At 43.8% G+C, this 22,859-nt stretch overlaps 1 protein-coding gene across 4 annotated transcripts in view; it reads right to left on the bottom strand.

Moving 5' to 3' along the window:
• The window catches only part of IQSEC3 (IQ motif and Sec7 domain ArfGEF 3), a 103,475-nt gene that overhangs the window by 28,661 nt on the left and 51,955 nt on the right, over positions 1-22,859 (bottom strand). For all 4 annotated transcript variants that reach the window (XM_021535074.2, XM_021535077.3, XM_021535076.2 and 1 more), the window contains exons 3-4: positions 9,560-9,848; positions 2,444-3,522 (exon numbers count right to left, since the gene is read on the bottom strand). In XM_021535074.2, the coding sequence (XP_021390749.1) occupies positions 2,444-3,522; positions 9,560-9,848 (1,368 nt within the window). The remainder of the gene's footprint in view (positions 1-2,443; positions 3,523-9,559; positions 9,849-22,859) is intronic.

Below are 22,859 nucleotides of genomic sequence, written 5' to 3'. Positions count from 1 at the left end.
GAAAATAGCTTGGGCAGTGTGGCATCGCTGGGCAGAGGGCTGCAAGAACAATCAGCCCATTAAATTTATACATAGGAGAGGTGCAAGATCTGATACTGAAAACCTCAGGCTTTCTTCAGGAAAAAGTAACAATGCACCTTCTTTATTATCACACAGACCTACTGGTTCACCACTGAAGGGTACAGGTAAAGTTCCTGCTAAGTGCAAAAGTGGTAAGGTTGAGACACAAGGCAAACTAAGCACCAAGAGATTCATAAAATGCACATCCACCTGCATACTTTGGTATTTGGCAGGGGACAGTATGGCATTCACAACACGAGGATGAACTCAGTTACACCTGTGTGACTCCAAAGTCACTGGACTGACTTTGGATCCACTCCAGAGGAGCTGAGAGTTTAATATGGCCAGAAAAAATGCACACACTAACATGGATGTGCAGTTTTCAGTAGAGATGGTAGACACAACGCTATTAAAGGATGCAAGATAAAACAGTCCAGCTGTGACAGCCCTCCTGCACTGTCTAGACTATAAGTCAAAAATTCTTTCACTAACAGCAGCCTTTCATCAGTTTTTCCCAGGATTCAATTTGTTCTGTACAAAATCCTGATAGCAATACAGCATCTCTGTCACTGAATACCTGCAGATGTATCCCATGGAGTGCAGCATGCAGCTTTTATCCAGAGGTGCAGCAGACAATTCTACTCCTCTCTCTCCTGAGCCTGGTCCCTGTTATTCATTTTTGGTGTTGCAGGGGTGCTAAGCAGAGCCAGCAAATGCTGCGGGATTCCTCATGTCCTGCTGTCTTTCCCACTGCCCACGCAGCCAGCTGCCCACACACACTGAGCTATTACAGCAGTGCTGCATAATGAAGCACTCACCATTCCAGGGATTTCACCCCCTCACAGTGCAGCAGGGATGGGGAAAGTGCCACTGCATTGATGTGTTTCTAGAGGCCTGCTCCAAGCCACAGCACTACCTTCCAAAAATGCAAGGCATGGCCAGAGAGACTGTGGCAGTTTCCACTAGAAACTGTAGCCTTTCAGCTCCTGCTCCAGGGAAAGCCAGGAAAAAGGATGTGCACACATGCACACACAGCCTCAGCTCCATGTCCTACGGATCAGTGCCCACATCTTGAACCCCACAATTGTAAAATTTCTTCTTCCTGGAAATGGACAGGGAAAGCAACAACCAAATAACTGCAGAAAGCTTAGTGGCCCTCCCAGCCCCTTGGATAAGAAGCCACAAGGGGAAGCCACATGTCCCCTAGATACTGCTCAGAGATTTGAAAAAGAACATAATTCCCCAGAGCTAACAAGTTATTTTCCTCACTCCTATCCTCCAACCTGTACTTAGAAGTGGAAATATGTCCCTCTCAGTTCTGTAATAGTCCCAAATCTGTCTGACGTAACGTCACTTCACTTCTGGGTGTTCTCTGGGACCAACCCTAAAAACCTCTCTTCCTGGTCCCTGCCTCCCAGAGTACACAGCTTTCATGGTACAAATATATAAATCCTGTGCATTGCCCTGTTGTCTGTGAAAAACTTCTGCCTAGGACTGCATAATGATCAGTCCTTGCTTTGACTAAAATGCCCATGGTAACGTGTGGAAAAACTTTCTCCTAGTATGGTTACATTACATCCTCATTATTAGGGGACTCAAATGGAAATGAAGACAGAGATATGAGAGCATGATGATAAAGCAAAACCCAGTACTTCTCATGGCTTGCTTAGATGAGAAAAGTCTTATCAAAAGGCAATGAGCAAATCCAAGTCTTAAGGGAGCTCAGCTGCTTTCTGCCTATCTATGTGTGACTCCCTGAGTTAACCTCTTTGCATGGTAACCTCTGCTCTGCTTTTGCTTTCACACCTACAACCTTCTCGTAGGATATCAAACTCAGATATATGAGAGACAGGTGACTAAACCTGGTCTTCCAGGTGAAAATCTACCCAAGTATCTGAAGGAGAATGCCAGCCAGAGATGTAATTTTATCATTATGACTCATAATGGGATAGCTAAGCTCAGCTGTATCTCTGTCTCTCTCTCTCTCTCTCTCTTGGAATTGCCCCATGTTAAGTAACCAGGGCTGGATTTACAGTCCTAGCTATGTTTGTTCCTTTGCAACCGAGTGGAGCAGATTGATCCCAGGCTCAGCTGGTGGATGCCAAATGGACAGCAACTGGAACTAAAGGTTCAGTGAATTGTGAGAGCATGGGCACTACTCATGGGCTTGTTCCTCTGTTAGGCAAAAGAGAAGGACAGTACTGGGGAGAATTTAGGGAAAGAGCTTCTGGGAAGCCAACCTGTGTTGTGCACTGCACACCCAGATAGTCATGCCCTTGAATACGAACAGCCTTCCCTGGAGATGGATCTAGACCAAGAGCCTGCCATCATCTGTTCCTGTGAGGAATAACATTGGCTGGGAAATAGAGGAAGAGTCACTTACATATTAAAGAGGTTCAGTCCAATGCGGTAAAGGCGTTTCCTCATGGTGTCTGTGGAAAGTGTGGGGGACTTGCAGCTGGCTGGGTTCTCGCAGTGGTACCTCGGGAGACTGAGGATCATGGCCTGCAGGGCTTCTTTTGAGGACACCTCAGAGGCTGATTTGGCCGAGGTGGAGGTGCTGCTGCTGCTCAGCTGCTCTGAGTTGTCTGCATTCTCAGACTCCAAGCTTTTGCTTTGTCCCGCCTCATTGCTTGCATCAAACTGGAGCTTCTGCACTGCCATCTGATCCGGCTCAGCAATGCTGTCTCCTGTGCCATTAGCACTGACATCCACCTCAGTGGAAGTGAGGCTGTTCTCAGGCAAGCTCTCTGGGGCAGACAGTAGTTCACTGGCTTCTCCCTCCCCTTCTCCTGGGCTTTCTTCAGCCTTGGTAGCTGGAGAGAGCCCAGCCTGGTTGCTGCTGCTGAGACAGTTTGCCATGGACACCGAGGTAGATGACGAGACAGAGATGTTCTTGTTGTCGATCTGAACGGTGACATCTCGAAAAGCCATCATGAGAGTGCTGCTGCTCTTCGGTAGAGTATCTGGCAGGAGACCTTCTTCCTTCTCCTGATCCTGTAGCTCAGCCTCTAAGTCTTGGTTTGGCTGCATGGAGCTAGCACTGAAGGTCTCCCTGATCTGGTACGAGCCCCCATCTTGCAGGGAGCACATGGTCTTCAGGCTCCAGGTGCTGAGGGCATCATCGATGGATTTCGCCAGGGACTGAACTTGTTCTGTGAAGGAGTCCTCCAACTCAGTTAGCGCCCCACTGATAGTGGCTGGCAAGGATGGGGACCTCACCAGTGGGATGCCTACGAAGTTGTAGCCCTCCACCAGGGCTTTCTCCGCGGAGAAACTCTCTGAGTTCTGGACGCGGACTTTCCTCAGGGAGATGCGGCGTGGCATGCGGCTCTCCAGCAGGGAGTTGCGGATCTTCTCAAAGTTCTTGCTGAGCTGGTACTGCCGGAATGCGGTCTGGATGGTACAAGCTGCCCTGCGAGACACCAGGTGGCCACCGTATTTGTGTTCTAGCATTTCGATCTGAAAAACAGAGAACAGATACGTTAGTTTTTGCTAATTGCCTCCTGATGGCTTCTGATTGCTCCACTACAATGTACATTCTACTCTGATTAGTCTTCAATGACTGTCAAAGGAACTTGTGACACTGAATTAACTTTTCCCTGCAATGCCATGCCCCTGATTTCAACAGAAGGTTCCCATTTCAGCATGACTGGCTAAATCATCAGCACCATGAGCTTCCTCACAGCTGTAACGGGATCCTGCCTCTTCCTAGACTGCCAGTCATAAAATCTGGAGCCATCAGGTGCCCTTCCCTTGCAGACTCACTTCTGAGGGCCTTTAGGGCAAGTTCATAGCTGAAAATGCAACATTCCAGCAATATGTCTTCCTGCTCAGCAGTGCTCTGGTAATGTCAAGTATTATCTCTTGTCTCAGAGTGTTACTAATGTTTCTCCCCTCCTTAACAACCTTAGGAAATACTCTCAGCTAAAGGAGAAGTTATTCAGAAAAAAGGAAGAAAATTTCATTTTTAAATGCAGAGAATGTTGTCTTGATCTAGCAGTTAGTGAGAAATATAAACGTCCATATAAGTTGGTGGAAGCTGGGTTTCTTCTGAGTTGTGTGTTTTAAAAAGTACTCTGAATCTCAAAGTGTCTTCCTTTTTGATATCTGAGTTTTTCAGGTGCCAGCTAGCAATGAAAATAAAAATACCCAGAAAAAGAAAGACTCTCCATTTTGAAAGGTTAAAAAGTCTGAATTTTAAATGTTAAGACAAGATAATAAAAAAGTAGAAGAAGGATTTACCTGAGCTTGTAACGACAAACATGTAAATACATCAACACACACCATCTCAACTGGCTTCAGCAAACAGGTATGTATGGCTGTTCCTGTACTCTAGAATTTAAACTTCCTGGTAATCCCCCAACTCTTCCTCTGCAGCTGGGTTTTCACTAAAAAGTTTCAGGGGAATGACAGATGATTTGGTTCCAATGAGTGACTGACAGAGGACAAGTGGGATGGTGTGAAGAAGGTGGAGGATGAGGTTAAAAAAAAAAAAAGGAGAATGAACTCAAACCACCTTAACCGAGGTTTAGGCTGAACTATTAGCTATCACTGACATGTCACAGGGCAGAGTGCAAGTGCAGACTGTAGCAATAATATGTGTCTGCACACATGCAGAAAAACAAACAAAAAAAAAAGATGAAAGGCAGGACTGAGAGTGCTGGTGAAGTCAGCCCTGAATTAGCAGACAAATTGCATCAGCCATGTAGTGAATGTAAGCTCGTTAGCAGAACCAAAGGACGAGTTTTACTGACTGCATCCTCATTCCCAGACATACCACTTGTCCCTCACCTCCCTTGCTGGCCCAGTACTCACAGTTTGAAAGGCTGAGCTCCAGAAGATCTAAGTGCAAATTGCTTTTGCAGTCAAAGTGAGACTGAGGCATGAGCCTCAGCTCACAGAGTCATGTCATGTCACCTGTTTCTTTATTCTTTTTCATAACATGACATAAGATACAGATAAAACCATCAGTGAGTGATGTAGGTACACGTAAAGACCTGGTCTGACAGCTAGGAGAAGTGTAAATGACCTCTTGACACTTTCCAATACTAACTCCTCTAGTTAGTATTGGAAAGTAGATGAAGATAATGTGACCTTGGGAGATGAGAGACAGAGAGGAACAATCCAAGCCCAGCCATTTTGTGCCTGCACTGGGATCCTGGCTGTGGAGCAAGTACTGGGAGGCTGACATTTATGGAAGAGTGGGATGGGGAGCACATCCATTCATATTTCTCTCTCTGGACATGAAGCAGGGACCTTTGCCTTATGCTCAAACATCAGGTAGGCCTCTGTTTTCTGTCTGCCTTGCCCTTGAGCTCACAGTCTGACCAAGGCGAACATCAAAGCTCAGCACCAGCAATATTCTTAGTGATGGGGTTGGCCACCACAGTTGCAGAGGAAGGTGGCTCAGAGCTCTGTTTACCCCCAAATTAAAGAACATTTGCCTAATACTTTCACTGCTGCTCACCCAGAAATGGTATGCATAAATATTGCTAAAAATCACACCCCCCCCCCCCCCCCCAATAATTGTGGGTACAGTATCATTTACCACAAGGCCTGGCAGCAGGCCTTTTGGATAAACAAGGGCATCTTAAATCCCACCATAAAACCAGCACTCCTGACACATGTCTTTAAAGTTGGCCTGCCTGGAAAGAGACTGAACTATCCCTTGGCCCATTCCTTCACGAGGAAGGCTCATGTGAATAAATGTAAATTACACCAGTAACCTGCAAAGTCCCAACCCAGACAGTTATTACTGACAACTGACTGTGAGCGCTTAATATAATTATCTGGTTAATGAAAATGTAGAGCTAATCGTGTTAGGAGGGAATGAGGAACAAATGAGAGGGAGAGAATAACAGTAAATGCAAAATAAAGCAGAAGCAAGAACCTTTCAATTATCTGAGATTTCCAAGGAGGTGACAGCCATTCTGAAAACATGAGATTCATATGCTCTGATCTGATTAGAGGCAAAGACAAGATGCCATTGCTGATCTGAAGTAAAAGGCCAGTTTATCTTATGCAAGGACAGTGCAAAAAATGTCAGACTTTAATAGCTAGTGAGGAGAGATCCTTCTGAAAGTCCAAAGGAACAGAGCAAGCTGTCAGTACCTTGATAAAAAACATCACCAGCTTTTTGCAGTCCATAATCTCAGTCCTTCCAAAGGACTAAGGCATTAAGGAGCAGAACAAGATCTGAAGTGAGAGGACTCCTAGACTCCTCCTCATCTAGTCTGTTTTCTAGCTCATACCAGAGGTGCAAACCTGGGTTCTGCATGTGATCCACTGCCAACTAGCACTGTCCAAAACAAAGGGAATCCTACACTATCTTTCAGCAGGCATAACAGGGACAGGGACTGTTCCAAGGGATTCTTGACAAGACTGGCAGAGCTATATGCAGCATTTCCATAGAGAGAAGTGTCCTCCCCACCTTTGTTTGGTAGCAGTGGGTCTCTGTCTCTTTTTTGCTGTAGCCCAGACATTTGCTGCTTATTGATGTCTGAGACATACTAATTTGCTGTCAGATCAAGCTAACTGATAGTCCAAAGGTATTAAGGATTTCACAAACCTGTAGCCTATATCTTCCTCTCCAGAGGAGGAGAGGGCATCTGTTAGCACCACAGCAGTCACAGGTAATGGAGATGTAAGTCTGGATGGTTGGAGGAACCTTGTGCTCCCATCTGAGAGCTGAGAAAGGCCAGACATGATTGGCCTTCTCTCGCTCCTAATAAACCCCATGAATTACAAATAATTGCCTACTTAAAGCTGTTCTTCTCTGGGGAATGATCTGACAGCCGGCGCCAAAGGAAGGGAAAAGCAGGAGGGGGATCAGAGGGGATTTCAAAGAATAATTAGCTTAATACATTTCTGGGCCTCAGTATGAACACTCATTCTGAGCAACTGTGGCTGAATTAAAAATGGCTGTGAAATACCCACTGCAATGAGGGATTGCATATGAAGGGAGATTTAACAAGGTCAAGGCAAGCCAAAAGGCAAGCCAGGATATGGCCAAGCATTTGAGGTGCACACGCCATGTCTTTGGTGCCCATAGGCATAAATTTATAAATCTGCCAGGAGAGACCGTGGCCTGATCTTATTCTCAGTTAGCACTGGTTTTCTACCCAAGTTGCCACTGAGCATGATGATGGGCCACCATGTTATGACCAGAAAAGAATCAGGCTCAGGGACAGAATCTGAGTCACTCAAGGCAATGTATGCATTGTAAAAAAAATTAGAAAAAGACATACAAAGCATACATGTCACTCATTCTTAATGCTTCTCCCTCCCTCCAGCCTCTCATAATGGAAGGACATTGCTATAAGGGATATTTGTAAATGGAGTGTTTTCCTCCATCTGTGGGACACTTGCAGCCCTTCAGCAAAGCCCAAGAGTATGTATGACTGAAAGCATGCTTCTCTTTCCTGTGGTCCCCTACATTTTCCCAACATTACAATAGAGTCTAAGCACAGGGTAACTTTAGTACTTGAGTCTCTGTTCCATCCTCCCAGCATAGAGTACTTCTGCTCTGTGCACTGTTAGAATTCTCTGTTTCATGGGGTAGGGAACAAGGAGAGCCATGAAGCCACTCACCAGCTCTCTAGGATGATGCTGAGGGGCAATAACTGTCTAAGTCTTGCAGAGGAGGCTGCACTTTACCCTTCTTCCTTATTAACAGTCATCTCTCAAAAGGTAAATGTGACTTCAATTGTGCAATGAGACTAAAAATGTCTCCTTGCACCTTTTTCTCTTACTGTGAGTTCTATTCCTGTATTACAAGTCCTACTGGGACAGCGCTGTGCAGGTCCTATCACTGTTATTCCCATTTAAGAAAACTACTTGATGCGTAAATTGATAGGAATACCTATAGAAACACATACTACAGTGGAAAAATTAGTACTCCTCACTGCCTGAAAATACCCCTTCCAGAGCTGAAGGCAATGCACTGAAGACATCCATGCATCTGGAAAGGCACACAAATTGTAAGGCCCTTTTGCTGTGAGAAAGGTGGTTTCACCAAGGAGATAGGTTCAGTCCCTGCAAGGTCAGTTCTGAGGCACCAGACATTAATGAACAATCAGCTGAACATGTTTCTCTTGTTCACAGGCATCCAGGGCAGATTTGGCCTCTGCTGCGAGAACAATGATATGGCAACATGGCCTTAAAGCTAAAATAACACAGGACAGACAGTCCCCAGGACAAACCAGAGCAGCTGTAGGATATTGAGGAATCTAAGAACATACATAGCAGTCAAGAAGATATGTCATGTTAGCTTGTGAAGTCAGTTAATTAGTCTCTCTTATTTTTTTCCTGGTGTGAAGCAAGAATTCTGTCTAAGTATACAGTATTTTGAGAAAGACAGAGCTGGAGAGCAAAGGTGTCTCTTGCTCAGAAATCTATTGGGTCATTGATCTGACATGTATGTTTAAGGACAGCATCTGTGCCTTGAGGGAGGTGGTAGAGAGATGTCCCAGAAGTAGCAGCTTCTTCTCTGGAAACCTCATTAGCTGAGACCCTTCAGCTGCAATAGCACAGCTTCCACTGAACTCTCCCCCTTGTCAGTTGTCCTCCTCTCCTCACAGACTGCAGGGTCTGCATATCCTACAGCCTCTGATTGAGCTGCCTTCCCAAGGAAAAGGCACAAATTATGCTTTAGGTTCTGTTTTGCACAACAGCTCTCCTGGACTGTAATTTGCAGAGATGAGGAGGGAGGGGACACATTCCACCTGTGAAGGAGGAGGCCAGCTGCTATTAGCCCCTGTCCCACTGTCTCCTGCTGGGAGTCCATCAGGACATGCAGCTAGGGATGGGCATGCTTGTGCTCTGGAGCTGAGGCTGTAGCCTCAGGCATATAACACAAGGCTTGCAACTTCTAGGACTGAATAATGTTCTCTTAGCCTGGTAATCTTGCCTATCTCTTCAGGATCCTCTCTGGACTGAGGGCAGTGGCGGCAGCAGTGAACAAACATCGTGGTAGATGCTGTGCAAGACATTCATTGAATAAACCCCACTTCCTCTTGAAAGCTCATGCTAATGCAGAAGTGTGCTGGAGCCTGCCCTGCATGATCCAAGATGGCAAGTTGGTTCTTGGAGACTCACCCATGAGGGAGGTAATTTGGAACAACCAGTTGCTGGGAGCCCTACTGACACTGTACACTTGTGAACAAGGCACTACCCTTGGATGCTGCTGCTCTTGGCTGCCTGCAACCCATCTCTAAGCCTACACTCACAACTGGGTTTCTAGGTCCATTTTGGACCACTGAATCCAGGCAACGAGGAGCAGATGCCAGCAGGTTTGTGTGAAAGGGTGACTCAGTCACAGGTAGGGAATCTACTTCCTCTATCAGCCTCATGTACCCAAAGGGCCAGCTAGGCAGGGCAAAAGCTCTAGGTAAACAAAAGGCTACTGTACTTGCTGAAAGTCATTCCACCACAGTGCAAATGCAGTCCCACCCGCCCCATCCCCTTCTCCCACAGCCTGAGGAGGAAGCCTTGGTACCTGTTTATTCTTTAGGTCAAGGGAGAGCTCATAATCGGAGGCAGCTGCATGGGAACACGAGGCCGCCCCTTTGCTGCGCTGCACTCTCACTGGGGAGCCCGTGTGGTGGAGGCTCGCCTTCTGCACCAGAGGGGAACACCCCGCTGCCTGCTCTTCTTGGAGCTCCGCATGCTGGGCTTTTAGCGTCAGGGTGTCGGACCTGCCTTCCTGGCCACTCTGTCTGCCGGCCTCCTTCGGATCCTCCGTTTCACACCCGGCTTTCTTGCTTGTGGAACCGCTGGGATCGTCACTGTGAACAAAACGCAACGTTTTGCTTTTTTTATTTGTTTATATTATATTTGATTTACGATCATGTTTATTGCTGTTCTCTATACTTGTTCCCTGAGCTGCGTTTTAAATGTCTAGGGAGCCTGGGCTGTCAGGGGTTTCCTCCAGTGATGGATCAGGATTGGAGGTTGATCCAGCCAAAGCTCTGATGCCTCTCTCTCTAAGGGCAGGCACCCCTGTATGAACCAATCCTCTGACTCCTCAAACTGCCTGGTTGCCTCTGTTCCAGGTGCTGCAGTTGGAGGAGGTGGAGAGCCAAGGAGAGTGTCATGGCCTGTGGACACCTCTCCTGCCCTTTGGAGCAGCTGGCAATCACCCCTGTGCACTTGCTGCCTACTGTTTAGCATCTCTGCACATCCCAAGTCACATCTGGCATAGAGCCTGGATCCCAAGGAACCAGTTTTCCCTTGGAGTTCCTATGGGCATGTGGGAAATGGGGCAGGGGCAGCTGAATGTTGCTGAGTTTCCAGAGAAATTCATGGGGATCTGAGAATATAAAGGGGCCTGACAGAGCCAGCCAGCCCTGAGATCCTGACCCTTTAGAGAGTGTCTCCAATACAGCCATAGCAGACTGCAGAGCTTCCATGAAAGAAACTGCCTCTTTCTCACCCACAAACTGCCACTGAGATCTTGTGGAGAAAGGAAAGTTCTCTTTTCTCCTGTCAGCCACAGTAGCAGCTGTGTGAAACCAGGGCCTGACAACAGTGCACCCTAAGAGATGGAACATCTTGCTCCAGGCAGGATGGGATTAGCATATATCTGATCCATTGAAGTGATGAGGCAGTCTGTACTTAACCCCTCTTGCCAAGTATATTCCAAAATCATCCAATTCCAAACAAGGTTTTGTTGTTCTGGGGCTCTGTTTGAACCATGAGAGTGTTTCTTAGCCTCCTTCTTGTGGCTACTGAGGAATATTTTATGATTTCCAAGGGTGTGCAAGCCTACATAGACTCTGGCTGCTACTGCACCAAGTCCATCAGACATAGTTCCACTGATTTCCAAAGGATGAGTATTCAGCTGAGAACAATATCCAGTTTGGATATAATTACTACAGAAGCAATGCATTTAATTTCACTGAAACTAAGGATGTGTATTGCCTCCCATACTTAAATGCTATTTAATTTTTAAATTAACTTCTGAAACATATCTCTTTCTCTTGGATTTGCTCCACATAAAACCAGTTCTGCTATCAACTAGATAATAAATAATTTTATGATTGGTATTGATGTCACTGCAAAAAAAGGGAAATTAGATATGATTTTATGTAGTGTCCAAATTACTTAGAAGCATTTAACTCTCATTTTCAAAAGTGCTATATGCCCTTAAGAGTCCAAATCTTCTAGCTGTAAATAGACTGCCTCCTAAGCCTCTGAGCACTTTTGCACACTTACTAGTACTTTAAAAGGAAGTTTATTCTCTCCAATGGCAGCTTTTCTGTTCACTAGATTAAAAATCAAATTTAGAAATATTCCCAGTTTCTAAGACGGCTCCAAATCTGATATGCAAGACACTACCACAACTTCAGAATTAAGAAAGATGAAGGATTTAAATTTAGAAAGCTTCTTCTTTTATACACACGTCTATAGTCACCAGTTAGACTTAAAAAATAAATTCACAGAACTTACGTAAATGCTCATACATAAGTGCTATATAACCAACTTTGTCAAAGAGTATCAAAATGGCATATTTTCATAATCATCAGTCAGGAAATACATTAAAATGAAGCATAAAACTGTTCTTTTAGGTTGAACACCTTATCAAAGTTTGCATTGTTCTATCCCTGATGCTACATTTTTTCCTACACCTGAAGATATTTTTAACTCTTTATTTTTAATTCTTTCTCTTCTATGTCTATCCACATTGCAGGGAATCTTACTGAAGGACTTTTTCCTTACATATCTCACTGTAACATTTTTATACTGCATACTGTATACTGTAACATATTTATACAGGCAGCCCCTGTACTGTTCATTCTGATTTTAACCAGCAAAGCAGCAATTTATACTCAGCCTAAGGGAAAAACAGGTAAAATAGATTTGATCACATTTTCATTGAAATGCATGGCAAAGCCTTCCCAAGCATTTCAGTGGGATCTGGACTGTGCCCTATACAGCCATTTCAGCTAGATGCATAAGCTCTCATTCAGCAAGACACACACTCCAAATTGCTCAGCTGAGCCAAGGCCACAGTACCCAGTGTGCTACACAGAACTTCTTTGGGGCAGGTCAGGGCCTGAGGCCATCAGATGGAGAGTTTGCCTTCCCCTGACTTCCCTTGGGGCCTGAATGGACTCTAAATGCTAGCAAATATTCCCTGACATGATGGTCCTCTAAACACTGGCATATGTGCTTAGCTCTGTTCTCCTGAGGACTCCACTGGTTGGTCTGGGTAGAACATGGAGCACGTGTAAGTTTGCAGCACTCAGTCCTGCTGCTCTGTAAGGAGGAGCTCTTGTGGGTGCATCTCTCTGCTTGGTCTTCTGTTACACACAGTGTAGAGCCTGAGTGAGTAACATTCACAGGATATCCTGCATCCACTGGCAATATAAGAGTAAAATCAGCAGGCTTTGTAGAATCAGACTAACCTAGACTGGGAAGGCTGGAGGTGTCTCCTCCAATTCCCTGCTCAAAGAAGGGCCATTGTCAGAAGCAGATAAAGTTAATCTGGGCCTTTTTCAGGCAGCTCTTAAGTATTTCCAGGCATTAAGGTTCCCCAGGCTCTCTCCCCAGCTGGACCCATCAATTCGTGTTCCAGCAACGCTGTAAGAGTGCTGGTCTCCAGCCCTGCTGGAGCTTTTCCCTTTATATGGCCATGGACACACATGATCTGGACCCTGAAGACTGATTCCTTAACTTGACCTTGGATTAACCACACCACCACAGACGTACTAATTACTGGGCCTTGTCTGACCCTAGGTACCCTCTCCACACCCAATTCTCACCCTGGCCAATGAGGCACACGGTGTTGGACCAACCCAAATTGCTCAAGAAGCCTCCTTTAACCTCATTAGGCATTTAAGTTATGCTTCAAGACACAGGAGGGCCCTAAGACTGGAAGGACTATTCAGCCACAGATGTGTGAGAAGCACCATCCACCTCAGCACTGCTCCCCCAGGGCATTACTGAGGCCCCTAAAGACTCTGTGCTGTGGTAAGGACATCAGCTAAGCATACAGACATATTAACCTTGCCTTCCTCCTCCATGCATGCTCTGAGCCCAGTGGACACAGCCATACAGAATGGATTGTGCTTATGCATGGAATTTCCTCAGGGTCAAAATTCAGTCAAATTCAAAATCAGATTCCATTGGAAGACTCAAAGACATTTTCCAGCTAGATGTTTTTATGCTAAATATAAAATTTTTAACCCCATGCTGGTTTGACTGTGGTGCTATCCAGGAGACAATAGCAAACACTCCTGCTGAAGTGGGAATAGTTTCTACATGTTCTGTTGTGGGGAAAAAAAGTCATAAAAATGGCTGGACTACTGAACTATTTTTAAGTTCTCTTAGTGTGAAAAAATCTGGGAAAAAAAAAGCAGACTTACTTAATCTTTGAACAAACCTTGGAAATTTCAGCTTCAGCAGTAAACTTCAATGACTTTTAAGCAGTGGAAAAAAAGGGGTGAAGACTGACCTGAATGTTACCATTACAACCCTATGGTTCCACTAACCAAACTGGTAGTTCTCCCAGGTTTACTCTCATCTTGAACCTGTTTCTGAGGAAGTGTTTTGCGAAGGCCTATTCTTGATTTTCTAGTAGCAATGACTGATGAAGATGCAAAAAAGAAATAAAATACACTGCTAAAGATCAAAACTGCTGCCACAGTGAAATAAATAAAAACTTAACAAGCTTGATGTTTTTCCTCTGTCCTGAGTGACACAGTTGATTTGCATTGGTAGGACACAGGGTTTTTTTAAAAAAAGAAGACTCAAGAGCTACTATGGTCACAGTAACAAAAAAACGAACAGTAATGAAAGTAAGGAGGGGAGGATAGAAAGTATAGCATGCAAGATCTCTGGGGAAAAAAAAAAATGTTATTAAGCAAATTAGGGGGATTAATTCGTGTTCCCTTGGTCAGTGAGCAATCAGGCTCCCTGGCAGTGGGATGAAGAAAGAGAATGGAGCTATTGCCCATACTGCTTCTTGGGTGAGAAAATTGATCTAACCACCTGTAATAATTAAAAGTCTCATGCAGAGTCTAAGGTGTGAATCCTAAAGTCCCAGCCAAACGCCAACTAGGTCAATTTAATTTGAATCCCAGCATCACCCCTGCAGTTTCAGCTGTAGTAAGTGTTCTTTACTTGTTGTCCTCAAGTATCATATGCCACCATTATTCACAGCTTTTACAGTCATGCAATCAGGTAGAGAAGGTTTGTAATTTCTTTGAATTCTGTTTGATTTAAAGTTGCAATATTAATGTAAATCACTTGTAATCAGGTAAAAAGGAAAACTACAAATTCAGCTGTTCTCTTTTTCCTAGATGTTCCTACATGAATTTTTATGACCCATAACGAGCATAGTCACTGTTACAAATATATTCTATCTGCTGTGAAAAACATCTATCATGTTTCAGGTATGTCCTGTTCATTTGCACAGTTGACTTGTATATGCCTGCTGCAGACAGGTTTGTTAACAGAAATGGTTACTACAGACAATCTGACTCAGAGCTTGTATAAAGTACTATCCCCAGTCTAGCATTTCAAAACAGGGATATCAGGGTTGTGAGCTGAATCCCAGTGCTTGTTTCAAGAAGGCAGGATGGTAAAAAAGTTCTCACTAAGACAATTCAGCTGGCATCCATAAATATTTTTATTTAGCATAAGTAAGTCAGACTTCTGATACTTAGCTTTTATGTGCAAGTTTCTTGGGAAGATTTTATATCAGGATTAGAATAAGGGAAGGATGAAGGGAGAAGATGGAGGAAAATGTTATGATAGTGAGTTTTTTTTATTATTTCCTTTTTTCTCTCTCCTTGCTCTTATGGAAGCATAAAGACCAAATCAATGACACAAAATTATCAAGCCAGAAAAGTGATATGCTCATTTCTAGCCATATCAACTCCACATGTCTGCACAGAGCTGTTGTGTCACTGTCTGTCCTGGGAGAGATACGATTGCTTGGCATTTGCTACAGCATCAGGATGTTGCACTTCCTTGCATATTCTTCATCACCTCCTTGCTTCTGGAAATACATGTTTCCAGCTGGGAATGGATGTGTGCTTCTAATTGACAACTGTGGAGATGAACCATGGTTATCTACTGGATCTTGACTGTCAGGCTTGGACATTCCCATATTTCATGACTTGAGAAACAACACACAGCCCCTTCCCCTCAAACATCTCAAGGCCATTTCAAGACAGACCTGCAGGAAGGAACACACAAGTTGGATGCTCCAGACATTACGTTCCATTGCACCACTGTCAAATACCCGGATCAGTTCATGATCTGAGAAGAATTTTCAGATCTCTCAGAAAAGTGTTTGCAGGGTGGCTGGGTGACTAAACAGGGCTCAAGGACAAGAAGAGCTACTCTTCTCAAGGACAATAATGTTAGTCCTGTAAGAAATTAAAACTGAGCTCTCTCACTGATCACTCCAGGGCTACAGAGCTCCCATGTGGTCATCACACAAAACTCATCTCTTTGTGCCTTCTCTCCTTTTCCAACAAGAAAAAAATTTGCAGATAAATAAGAGCAATAACAGAGTAACAGCAAACAGCAGTCCTTCCTCTGGATTTGGTGGGTGGTTTAAGAAACCAGTCACTGAAGAAAAGAATGTTCTTGTTGCCAGGTACAATGGTTATGCAAAAAGGTCTAGGTAATCATACAGAAGGAAGCTAGGGCTGTGAGGTGTTACAAAAGTACTGCAGAGGCTGATCTTAGCTCTTTTTTTTTTTGTCTCTGTCACTCCAGGAGAAGACCATATTTCTGTTTCCCATATATAACTTACCAAATGCCTTCTTCATAGTATTGAAGGTCAGTGAGCAGGATTGTGACCTATAACTGAGGCAAAGACTACCTGGACTAGTTGTAAAAGACCACGAATTTTATGCATCCATTTCACAATGCTCCTTATGAGGATTGGTTGGTTATAGTATACATACTGTTCTTAAATTTCTGTAAGTGATTAATGGTGATTAATTGCCTCTCATGGCCTTAGACTTATATGAGACTTCAAAGCTTCAGAGATATCAGAATAAAATAAATCTTACAAAGTACCATATAGAGAATTAGAAAGAGTTCACTAGCTAACGCCAGCAGAATGGAGTCCAGAACCCAAGTCTGCAAGACTCTGTGCTTCCTCTGTCTTTCCTAAGCTTCCCTGCTCAGAGAAAAACCCCAAAAAAACCAACAAGAAAAAACCAACTGCTGACTTATCATGGTCCAAAGTGCCTTTTCAGTTTATTTCACTTCAGGGTTCCCTGAGGATACCCATGACATGTGGTGAATGGGTTCATCAGAATTCAATGAAAAAAAGAAAGGGTGAGACAGGCTTTGTAATATATTATGGGATCTTTTCAAGGTTCAGAGATTTCTGACATGCAGGGGGCCTGAGTGCAAAAGAATTCCTTCTGATTTGCTTATAAATTCAAGTTTTAGGGTGATTTGGAGGCAATGCTCTCCGGGAGCCTGCTGAAACTGATGGAAGGCAAAAGTCTCCCCTGCCAGAAAGGCAAGGAACTTGGAACTTGATCTTGGCAAATCATCCCCTGCCAGCCAAGCTGCAGCTTTCTCAGGCAGTCGCCCCCAGCAAAGACAAATACAGGAACAAGATTCTGATTTTGTCTACATTCAAATAACACCTTGCAAAGCAGTGGCATCAAGTCATCTCCTCACACTAATTTTACCCAGGAGGTAAAACTCGTAATTACCATTACCAAAACTGGTAATCGTAATTAGCCAAGAACATTACCCATCCCAGAATATATTACTTATTTCATAAAAGGTCTGGCACACACACCTGTAATATAGATTTGATAGTTTGTAAATATATTTGACAGTACAGTAAATATATTAGAAATCAATTAAATTTAACATCCTTTAGCACAGACTGAACCAGGCAATATCTTCTCAGCATCACTTGAAGTTTTTTTGGTGAGATGTACATTAAGCAGACAGAGAATGCAATAATACTAGCAAGACCCTCCTGTCCCACAGGGACCAACATGCTAAAGTCAGAGCCTTCATTTCAGATTTAGTCTTTAAACTTGATCCCCACATGCTGTGTAATTCCCACATTGTTGTGTTGTTGTGCATTTTGCTACAGAACAGCACTACAGGAACTAAATGTTTCTGAAGCACCCCTTGCCATCCTGGTGCAAAGATGATTGTCCAGGTGTCAGACTGGGCTGGCCACAAGTCTGAGGGCCTGATTCTCCATGACAAATTTCATCTACCGGAGATCTAATGCTCTTCCAAGAGGACAGGCAGGCTCCTCCAGAGGGTGGCTTGGAATAACTAAGGCTCTCTCACTTTATGAGAAGTGGTGTTCATGGTGCAAGGCTGGCTGTTCTGGGTGGTGTGGGTGGCTGTCATAGTTTTTTTCCTTATAGTTCTTACATGTGTTTGGATGATGCCTCAGAATGGCCCTTGGGCCACCTCTCTGGCATACCACTCTTTCCTCTTCCCATCCATGCCTCCTGTTTCACCAGCTGCAGAGCACAAGGCTTAGCTTAGGAAATGGAGTCCCTTTCTGAGCTGCCTGTCACACCTTGAGGCTTGGCACCCCGGGCTGGTTGCTGTGCTGTCTCTGCAGGTTAGAGACAAGTCCCACAGCCTGGCACTGCAGACAAGGTTACTTGTGACTGCTTTGAACAGGGCACTTGTGCTTCACTGAGGTGTGAAGAGCACCAAGTGGACACTGAAGGCATAGGAGGTCCTCTTCTATAGGGTTTAATTACTTTTATTTTAACCCCAGACCTCTCTTGCTTCTGCAATGTTTGGTAAACATGACCTTTTAGAAAAAGAAAAAACAGATGGCACCCTGCGTTAGTGTTACTGCCCGCTCAGCACCCCAGGAAAGAGAAATTTGGCTTCTCAGCAGCAGTCTTTCTGCCACTTTGAGTCAGACCTCTTGGCTTCTCATCCCTGAGGCAGGTTTGAACATCACGACAAAAGCCTGCCGGTGCAATCATGCAGAAGATAGAATTTCACTGCTAAAATGAGATGAATTCAGGGCTGGGAGACAGCAGAGGCTCTACAAGGCAAGGAAAGCTTGCATATCCCTAAACCCATTGCTCTCTCAATACAGCAATGAGCTGGGTGAGGGACATGGCTCTTGACATTTATAGACCTGGGCAAGGGCTTCTGTAGTCTTCTACCTGCTGTGGTGGTCTGTAGGTGGGACTGTACCTCTGGGCTCCTTCCTAAGGAACCAGGGTAATTGATTTATCAAGGCAAAGAGTGAACCACTTCCCAGGTAGATCTTGGTGTAACTCAGATAAATTTTGTTTCTATTCTCAAGTATCTCAGCTATTTCATCTCTTGTGATTACTGCATTCCAGTAGAAGGTCAAACCAAACAGAAAGAAGCCTTGTTCTCCTCAACATAAAGAGGAACACAGCCATAAATCACCATCCCCCCCAGTACAGACAATGCAAACAGCATTCATCAGCTTAATCCAGATTTTAACTTTGCCACTGTGTTCATATCTAGAGGTTTGCATTGACCTTTGGCTGAAGACCAAGATAGAAACAGCATGGTTAGCATTCCTTCCTCCTTTCCCCAATGCAGTGATCACCCCCACAGCCTTATGCAGTAGGCACAAAGCTCTATTTTCCAAGGTTTTAACCTATTTTGTCTCTGCTACTTCCTTACAATCTGATCCACTTCATGTCACATTTCTTCCCTGAGGCCCCATTTCTTTTTCTATATTTTTTAAAATTCCCATTTGGAAAACAGGATGACTTAGCTACTTACACATTTGGTGACACAGGCTCATGTTTCCCTATGGCACCTCAACTTTTCTTACCTATGAGGAATGGAAATTATTCCTACCCCTATTCTCTGTATTCAGACATGGAACTTTTGGGGCAATATCATAAAAAATCCATGAAGTTTGCCTAGACTCAACCAATCCTACTGTATTTTTGAGCAGTATCCTGGCTGTTGTTAAAAATGGCTTTATTCCTGTGGATTGCACCTTCCTCAGTGGAGGATCTAGCCCATTATGCTCAATTTTAGGACATTCTGTATAATCCTTATCTGCTCCAGTTAAGCTGCCACAGCACAGTAATATTTTTCACAACACCATTCTGCACCATTCTGGTTTGTGCATCTCCACTTATTCTCTCACATCAGTGCATTCTGGGAAATTACAAGAATTGGTTATATTTTGCCAATGACCTCTGGAGGCATGTGGAAAAAAGCACTAGTAGTGTATACTATCCCCATCTTCCCTCTTTATGCAAAAGAGGGAATGAGAGAGATTGCAGTCAACCCAGACACACAGACAACAATAACAGCATCATAACCTGCTTACAGGAAAGCAGCACCACACCAGTGTGGGACACAACAAAGGTGACACACAGCTCTAATCACCAGGCAACTAGTTTCCAGTGGGATGATGGTACAATCTGTGTGTGGCTAAAGAATCTATGTGCCAAGCAGAAGTTGTTAAAAGATAGTGGAACACACTTCCAAGTGGTTTGGCCAGAATTAGGTTTCACAGTCTCACAAGAAAAATCTCACTGAACTCAGATCCTGTTTATGACGCTTTTCTTCAGGATGATGTTTTCTCACAGAAGATGGACTAGTCTCCAGCTCTTCTGCAGTTTTTGAACAGGTGAGACAACAGTTCAAAATACCTCCCAACTTGTTTGCATGCACTCCCTCAGCTATCTACTTCTGTTTGCAAATTCAAAGTGGCCTGAGCAGCTGTACTGTGTGCTTCTCTTTAGCATTTCAGACTCTTCAGTTCTTCCTGAAGCATGTTAAAATCTGCCAGGGCTACATGAAGGAGAAGAAGTTCTAGTGCACAGAGATGTTTTTCCAAAGGGAGAGCTTAGTGTATCCAAGCACAGGGCCTGTTCGATAGGGGTGACCAGAAGATGAACCTTCACAGAAGCTGAGTTAGTGTTGCATAGCACCAAAAAGACAAAGGCCTTTGGATTTGCATCACACTACAAGGAAATGTGTAATAAAAAGCCACAGTCTCATTGTGTCACAGCCAAAGAATGCTGGCATGAACAGGATTATTCCAGCCAAGGGTCTTGTTCATTTGTCTTCTGCTCATATTTTCTTTCACACTATTTTTTATCCTTCTTTCTTTCACACTATTTTTTATCTTTCTGCTTTCCTGCTCCTTCTCTCCTGTTATTCTTCTTCTCTGTATAGTATGTTTACCATCTATTTTTATTACTGTAGCACTGTTACATTTGTTGAGATAAGTCTCTCTCCATTTTTTTTTTCTCCTTGACTCTTTTTTCCATCTCTTTGCCCTATCTGTCTCTGTCTTGAAAGCCATTAACAAGCATGTGGACAGAGGGTCCACAGAAAACACCTGTCAAGTTCAACAGAGCACACCTTGGTGTACCAAAGGTCTGGAATGGCTCAATTTTGGGGATGGGTGCATCTTGACTGATGCAGATCAGGTCAGATGATATTAGCAGAAGATTAGGATGAATGGTGTGAGCTCCACCATAGTCCGTTTGCTGTTACCTTACAAAGCATCTGTGCCCATTTTCTAGTGTTAGATACAGGGTGATTTCCAAGGCTGACACAGCTTCTTCCCATGCATACCTGCAGCATTATCACTCAGAAAACACAGGATAGAGCAGGTGTTTATATTGCATTCCCCTGGTACCAAAAAGTTGCCATGGTATGGACAAAAAAATTCTTTGCAGTATAGGAGAGAGAACATGAGGTTCATCTGCAAGCCAGAGTGAATTGCCTAGTATTAATGCCACTAACTGATCTCCACAGCTGCGGAATGTGGCTCCCACAGCTGTAAAGTTGCTATGATTGATCCCATTGCACACATATTATCATGGCCAAAGAAACAGCAAGTACTGGCTCATGTGGGAGAAAAGCACTTGAATCCAAGTCTAAATTCCTCTAGGGCAGGACCCACGTAAGCAACAGGGGAAAATAAAGAGCTGGAAGAACTTGTGTCCAGGCAATGGCTGGATACAGCTTCAGGCTCTCAGAAAATGTGTCTGATTAGCATCTTCGCAGTTTCAAAATAGGATACTTCAAGTGTGTTTTCTTCAGCCTCTTTCTCCTAGCATCTTTCACCTTCCTGAAGAAAGATGTTGATAGTGGCAAGCAAAGCAGCCAATGTTGCTCCAGCTTCTACCAGAAATATTTTTTTTCTTGTTGAAGAGACAATCTATTCCTCACTTTACTTCTTCACCCTCATGTTCTCCACACTTGCTTGAAAGTAGTTGCACCAGCTGTTGGAGGGGAACAGGGAAATACAGATATTTTGGGAGAGAGTGCCAAAATATCTTGGTGGAGCTCCCTTGCAGGACTGAGACAATGCATCTGAAACTGACTTCCTGTTTCTTTGGATGCTTCCAGAAAGAGCCATTCCTCCCAGGTAATAGTACCAGAAGATTTCCCAACTATACCTTCCTGCAAGAGATTCCCGAGGTTGTTGGTAACTATGATGTTAAGGATGTTTTCTAAAATATTTTTTTGTATATAATTCTAAAGTTTTCCATATTTGCCCTAAATCTACATTCACTAAATGTCACTGTCAAGGCAGGATGGGAATGAGAAGACTACCAGAAGGCTGCATGTGAGAGTAAGACTCCGGTTTATTCAAAATACACTGCTTTTTTATACAGAGCTTTGTGAGGACCAGCTCCATTGGTTCTGGAGTGAAAACAACCCAGAGCATTGGTGCAGAGTGCTTGACACACAGTGATAGAACTTAACTATAAACAATGTGAAAAACAAGAGAGATAAAGAATTATTTACTTTCTTCTCCAGCTCTTTCCCAGCTTTTTGTCTGGCTGGAAACTCTCAGTTTATTTCTTTGACTGAATCTGAGTCCCACAACTAAACATCTTTGTGACTCTTGACTTAGGCTCCTGCAAAACAACTGAAGCTGCTAGTTCTCACTGTACAAAACACCCATAGAAAGTGAGGAATCTGCTCACTCCCAAGGTTAGGAAAAGTTCAAATCTGGGTCTAGATATTACTCTTGGCCCCATCTTTGTGTCAGACTGAAATCAAAACTCTGAAAACTGTAAGCTGGGGGAATATTTATGTGAACTTTGTTGACACATCTCTGCCTGTTTGCAGCTTCCTGCAGTCTCCAGTGGTACTATCTGCAACAGGATTATTAAGTCTACAGGGATGGAAGAATAAGAGAGAAGCTGTTAAGAAATAAAAAAAATTAAAAAAATCTTCTCTTTGTGCCTATGACCTCAACAGGAAAAAGAAGTGAGAAGCACAAACAGGATGTGTTAGCAAAGCAAAAATGTTTCTCCAACTTATGGGTGTTTTCAAAAGCAGTGCTCTGGAGGACTTTGGGGGAGTGAAAGAAGCCAGACTATGAGCTTTGTGTATGGTCATTTGTCCTTAGAGTACACAAGACCATGAATGTAGAAGCTTGCTTTGCACTGGCATGTCCACATCCTGTTAAGATTGACCTGGAGTCTTCTTCATTAAGAATCAGAGAAGAATTCAGCCTCCATGGTGCACTAATTGTAGGAACATGAACTTGACACTGCCAGCTGGGGACCAATTAGGCAGAGTTGTTAGGCTTCTTTAAGTGGAAGATTATAAAACTGATTTGATACAGACTAGAATCATCATCATGCTTCACGCTGGAGCCAAAGCCATGGAACAGCTATGAGCTGAGATGAAGCACTGACCTCCAGATTCTGTATACAATATCCTGTCAGCAATCCTAAATCAGAAATTATAATTTCCCATTTCATGAACTGGATTTGCATTTGTCCTGTCAGGCAAGGTCAGTCTTTCACAAGTACGGATAAAATGTTGAGTAGTTCAGTTGTTCAACTGCA

Source organism: Lonchura striata, chromosome 5, assembly GCF_046129695.1.
Source record: "Lonchura striata isolate bLonStr1 chromosome 5, bLonStr1.mat, whole genome shotgun sequence".
Classification (NCBI taxonomy): domain Eukaryota; kingdom Metazoa; phylum Chordata; class Aves; order Passeriformes; family Estrildidae; genus Lonchura; species Lonchura striata.
This window is presented reverse-complemented; position numbering and strand designations above follow the sequence as displayed.